Source organism: Trichoplax adhaerens, genomic scaffold, assembly GCF_000150275.1.
Source record: "Trichoplax adhaerens TRIADscaffold_4 genomic scaffold, whole genome shotgun sequence".
Taxonomy (NCBI): Eukaryota; Metazoa; Placozoa; class Uniplacotomia; order Trichoplacea; family Trichoplacidae; genus Trichoplax; species Trichoplax adhaerens.
The window spans coordinates 4156631-4163313 of record NW_002060946.1 but is presented as its reverse complement, the minus strand read 5'-3'; the positions used below and the strand labels follow the sequence as shown (position 1 = coordinate 4163313).

At 30.6% G+C, this 6683-nt stretch overlaps 1 protein-coding gene across 1 annotated transcript; it reads right to left on the bottom strand.

Annotated features, from left to right (window-relative positions):
* Nucleotides 1-252: 252 nt before the first annotated feature.
* On the bottom strand, nt 253-2001 carry TRIADDRAFT_55648 (uncharacterized protein; the record flags this gene model as incomplete). Its single annotated transcript, XM_002111495.1, has 2 exons — nt 253-1130; nt 1473-2001. 2 exons carry the CDS (start codon nt 1999-2001, stop codon nt 253-255), a joined length of 1407 nt encoding a protein of 468 aa, XP_002111531.1.
* Nucleotides 2002-6683: the final 4682 nt, after the last annotated feature.

Below are 6683 nucleotides of genomic sequence, written 5' to 3'. Positions count from 1 at the left end.
GTTTTAATGTTTCTAGCCTACTTATTACATCAATAAAATATTAAATCTTCAACTATTTAATCTTTTTAAGTAATTTGCACACATTGTATACCATATAAGCTATATATGTAGACAAATGAGAATAAATATTGCGATAGATTATATTCACTTATCTGTAGAGCTCTAACAAATACGCTTATGCATGAACTTAAGGATTGCCGTATATGTTATATCAATGTTATCGTAATATATCATAATTATGAGTAGCAAATTTTAGCTTTTACTTGCTATCCATGTTGGTAATATATTAAAGACAATTTGTTGTGGAGTCCATCCGGTATTGGCACTTGTATTATTTAATTTATATTGAATTTGGGGTAAATTGGGAACCCACTTATCAACTGATGCTATCGTTAGCAGATGTTGAATATAGTGAATGATTGGATGATGATTTAATCTAACCTGATCAATATGTATATTCATTTTTCGTATAGTCCATAGTTGATGAAGTTGATCTACTAATTCTTGGATATAATCCCCATCAAGCTGACATCTCAATAATTTAGGTAATCCAAAGATAGCAAAGATATGGCTACTTAACTTACGGCTAACTTCTTGTGGACTACGATTTCTTAGAGGGAAGAGTATGCAATAATTACTCCATGAATCAAAATAACACCCGATCCAAGTATGAAATTCATCAGGTCGATGGGTCATATCAATAAAAAGTATATTACCAGTGGCCATAAAACTATCTAGACGCAAGTTATATTGGCTAGATATTGTAGTTGCAGCCATAATATTGCCACTACTTACAATCTTATCCATTTTCCCCGCATTGTTAATAGCTTCAGTAGCCACGGATATAACCGCTATGGATGTTGATGGATTGGATATTGCAGGTATCGATGTTGATATTGTTGTAATACTTGATGTTGTTGTACTTTCATGTTGTTTGCGATGCGAACAAATTGGACAAAATTCCAAATATTTAGCTACCACTGCTCGAGGAAAATAAGAATAATCTTGGCATATCATTTCATAAGTCCGTCGAATTCCAGCATGTTCATGTTCAATACAGTGATAGCGTTGGATAATTTCTTCATAGTCTTCGATGACAGCAACACGACGATAACCTCGAATCGCTGTTTCTATCCAAGATCAATCAAAAAAATGATATTTTCTTAAAGGAACATAAGTACCGATACATGAATTGAAATGAATATAATATTTGCACCAAATATGTACATTAAAACAATATACAGCACAGACATAACCTCTGAACTACTTGTAAATAAAAGTAATCATGCACACGTACATATAGGAATAATCTCTTTTAGGATATGATTAATTTAGAGTACTATACTTATAGTCAAGCAAGAATAATCGGTTTCAGTGTGGTACAGCAAGATAGATATACCGTATAAAGTAATCAAGAACATTTTGTGCTAAAAAAGCTAGTCATAACCATATGGGATCATGGATAAAATTACCTGAGCGTTGAGTTGAACTACTAGTCGATGATGATTTTAGCTGAAATAACTTATTTGTAGATTTGGATCTTTTTCTTCCTGTCCCTGCAGGGACTGCTAAATAGCTATTGATGAGTGTAAATCGTTTACTCTTGACCCAATATTTGAATTTTGGTGTGGTACTGGTATTATGTTGTAAATAATCGACAATTTTATTATGTAATGATCGAGAAATAGCAGAAGAACATCGTCGACCAGGTCGATTCATCCAAACACGTTGTAAATAATCTTGAAATGGAGGTAAATGACCAAGAAAGTAAGGATGATTGGATTGATAGCTTGTCACTAGAGGTAAATGACTTGAATGGTTATAACTACTGGTACCAATATTACTACCGCTGCTACTACCATTTTTGCTGCTACTTGCAATACCATGACGATTATTACCAAGACTTAGGTTGCTGGTAATTTTCTTATAGCTACTCGATTGATGATGATGATGACCGTATGGATTACCGTATTCTTGAACCGATCGTCTAATTGGATTCATATCTCGCTGTTGAATTCGCTAATCAGCAAAAAATACTGCCAATCTATAATCTTTTCTCTCGTTACTGAAATGAACTTCTTGTTAGCTCAAGATAGGATACGTCTTGCAAGTGAAAGGAGTATGATGGAAATGACAATGTTTGACCTTTTATGTACATTGAGAATCAATGATGAGAACTTTTAATATCATATAGTAAGACATCAATGACACTTTGCCCACTTAATCCGCTCCAATATGACACCATTGTATTAATTTTAATTATGCTTACGTCTATCCTTATTGTGGATATTAAACAATTATTATGGTTATTATTGAATAGGATAACATTTGAATATTTGCGTCTCGCCACCATATTATAATCCATTTGAATATAACAATCTCCTCTTCTATTCACTGTTCGTACGTATAACTTTCAATTTTCCATGATAATAACAATAACTAGTTGATAATTTTAAATTTTGAAACAAGATAGACATATTGTATCATAGCCATGGATATTTGACAGGCTGCTAGCTTTAAATTGTGTTGAATATATTATATGTATAGTGGATCACAAATACATAGAGATAGAGACACAAAGTAGGTCGATAGGGTAAATAAACAAATCAAATAGAATCTCAATTCGACTTACACATTTATAATATAAATAATATAAACCTACCTTGTATTGTATAGATAGATCATGATTATCATACTATTACCTAGAGTAAAATGATGTTTTATGGCGTTGATAATGAACTCAGAATAGGGTAATGTTAACAATTGAATTTCTCTTCAACTTTAAATGTGTGAGAAAACCCTCTCTGAAACAGAACATTTAGAGCAAGATTAAAAAAGTCATAGAATTTGTCATCCTGTTTCTCTGTGTAACGATCATAATAAGATATTAGTATTAAATAAGGAAGAACTCAATTTTATTCCATACAATGTAGGCTAAAGATGCCCTCCTATACAAATAATTTGAATAGAAATAGAGTTGTATTAATACACAACTCACGGCGCATAGAAAATTCAGTATTTTAATGATATTCTATTTCTAATTGTGTATCAATATGGTCTATTTAAATTCAAATAAGGTTACTTTATAGGAAGGAAGTTATACGTGATTAATACGTAAACTACTATGATAGTCATTATTATTACCGTTCGCAATCACCACCATTATCATAATAGTATAAGGGACAGAAAAAGAAATGACAGACATCCATATCGAGAAAGAGGTAAAGATTGACGCCGAATGGATAAAATACAAATAATTATTTATGTTGGCTATTGTATGAATGATAGAATAGATAAAACAGAAAGGAAGAGAGCAATTTTTGACGTCAAATATGATTCATAATCTAGTTGGTACTTGCTTCAATAATAAGTATAACAATTGATAATCCATTTTTATTGGCAATTTATCCAACCCGATGGAAGCATATATTACAAAAAATTTAAATTATATATCTGATTTAAATATAGATAATACGTAGGTTGATAAAAATATAGAGATAAAATCAACTGATTCTATACTATTCTATTTTAATAGGTAACGTGTCGTGATGGTAATATTTCGAGCTTTATTGGAATTGAGCATCATACTTACAATTTATCAGCTTGCATGAAATAATCAATGATAGTTAGAGTAAATTATTACGACTGGAATATTAACGAATAATTGTACTAAATCCTACTATACTCGTACAATCTTGCTCATGGTATCACCATTATCATAGTTGAATAATAGTTTTAGTATAAAATGGGCGATTGAAATAGTGTGAATGGATTGAACAAATCAGAAAAATTTATACGGTAGAAGTTATTATATAATACCATGATTAAATATGAACAGCTGTCTTGTGATATTGTGCATGTGAAATACAAGCAATCCAAACACTCCAGTTGGGGAAACAATATGAAAATAAGATAAAATATAAATTAGAAATTTCTTTATCTACAAACAAGACACCATCGCGTACGCTGCAATAATCATAGTAATCATAATAATTGCTTCAGGCAGCTGGATACGTATACATCTGTTTATAATAGCATAGTCTTCATTTTACTATACATTGGCTTGATAATAAAAAGGGAAAAAGGATCAACTAGTTTCGTGACAACATAGAGATAATCCTAATATCATGGCAAATTGATATAAACAACAGACTCTAATTGAAAGACTATTCATCGATAAGGTCAATTAATCAGATTGATAAATTTCTGTATGGTTCCAGTATAATCGCCGGTTCCACTAGTGCATATGGATAGTTATAATTCAAGATGGAAAATAGCATACTAAAACAGGTTGAATTCAGTATTGGCCTTATAATAATGTCATTCAGTTGACTTTAGTTTCATTACAATGTGAATAGGAGCCATATTAAGTCTGTTTACTTAAGTTTACAGCATCTTACATACTCGCATGCTTGCTTATACTTGTATTACGAATTAATATTTTTACTCGTCGACTCTATTTACTTCTAAAAATCAATTTTTCTTTATATTAATCTCATTAGTATGGTACCTATCAAGGGTGTCAATGGTCTAGTTTATTTAAATTTACAATATATTATATACTCACACTTGTATTACGAATTAATATTTTAACTCCTTCATTCCATTTACTTCAGTAAATCCATTTTTACCAAATTAATTTCATTAATATGGTAACTACTAAAAGTATCAATTCATAATGGAGGGTGATCGCCGTAATGGTATTATGAAGGGTAGAAATAAAATAATGTAACGTTATTCATAATTTATAGTTTCATATGAAAAACCATAAAGCAACAATCTGGAGTATTTTATTTCAGGATATAGATAAAAATTTTCTGTCTACTATGATGCTTGTTTTTATTTTGTTAATGACGATTTTAGCTATACATTGTTATTATATAATAATCAATTTTATCCATATATATATATTTAGTTATAGCTTTTCCTTAGCCATCTATATTGTTCTTGATCATTTTAACTTGCATAAAAAGCTATTACGTAACTAGAATTATTTACTGTAAAAAACATATAGTATGATAGGTAAGTATCTGTACCAATTTGACGGTTCATAAAATGCATAAGCTTAGGCAATAATTCACTAATTCTATATTGAGCAAAACTAACCACTCGCCGCATTGCTGCTGATTTATTCGATCCAATCTAATTAATAGTAGCACTGTGCAAACTGCCAGCCCATGGAGTAGAGTAGGAAAGAACATTAAACCACCGTCTTCTTTGCTCTCTTCGTCTAGTCCTCTATTTCAGTGAATACTTTCATTAATTGTAATTATCGATGATTACATATGGCATTTAGGACGGAACAAAGCTATTTTTACAAGTATAAGCAAATAGTTTAATTGTTTATCATAATTTTAACCGGTATATATCTTAAATGCCTACTGGACTGAAAAATTCGTTCATCATCTAGTACGAAATTTAGCTCAGCGCTTGATCAATTGTATTTAGTACAGATCTTATTCAATCAGGTACTGATGCAATATTTAACGTGGTTTAATACTCATGTATTCCACCAATACATTATATCGCATTGATTAAAATAAGGAGCAAAGAACTGATTATACAATAGCTACACAATTTATCACTCGTCCCATATTCCTTTCACTCTAAACTAGTATCGATCATCAGTAAATCTTAGTTTGTGCGGTACGATGATACTTCTAGTCTTGGACAAAAATCTTAGCTGATTGTATCGACTATGAATTATAAATTAAGGTCAACTAATACAAGTTTACTGTCATCAATAATTTAATCCTTGTCCTATATTGTATTTGGTTATAACTAGTATACATCTTAAATAGCTGTTGACTAATATTATCCTGTCATAACCCATTCTTGGATAAATAGCCCTACTATGCTCATTGACTATAATTAATGAACTGGAAACTGTTCAAAGCCAAGATGAATACCAGTTTAATATTTCTTCAGTTGTAACTAGTACAGACTAGTAAAGACAAAAGCCATGATTTGCTTGTATTATAGTTTGCTCATGGAAAAATAATCCTTCTGATTGTATTTAATTTCATAGTACACAACCATTGATCTACGTCATATCGTTATGGTTCGCTATCAATGAATTTCACAGATTGTGCTAAGTACAGATAATAAATATTTGCAGTTATTCGCGATATCTCATTAGTTGCTTATCTAGAGACTAAATAAACAATCGGTGGAAGCAATATTTAGAATTTCATAGCAACCTGTAATTTGATCAATGCTTGGCATTTATGTCAAGAAATAAGATTACTATTCTATCGCATCACCTTGATTATAAACATCTAGTAATATAGAATTTAATGAAACTATTAATCAGCTTTAGATCAGATCTATTTCGATTTAAATTGATACTCGCTACGTAGCCTACTGATATTATATTAAGTTGCAAGTTTACCATTGTTAACAGTTAAAATAGAATTGTTGGAAATACGAGAGCAATGACTTTTGATAGTCAATAGCAAGCGAATTGATATTTTAAAATACGTTAAATAAACTCGCAATAACTAGAGATAATTTTGGCTAGAGTCTATTAGATAATGTCATTAGGTTTTAAAAAAGTTTGGCAGGTTTGCGTGGCAAAATTCATATATGAGTGGTTTAGGACGTATTGTATTGTGTCTCTTTAGTTTTCTTATGCAACATTTTACGTAGAAAATACTTTAAGTTAGGCAGTAAACATGCGAAAT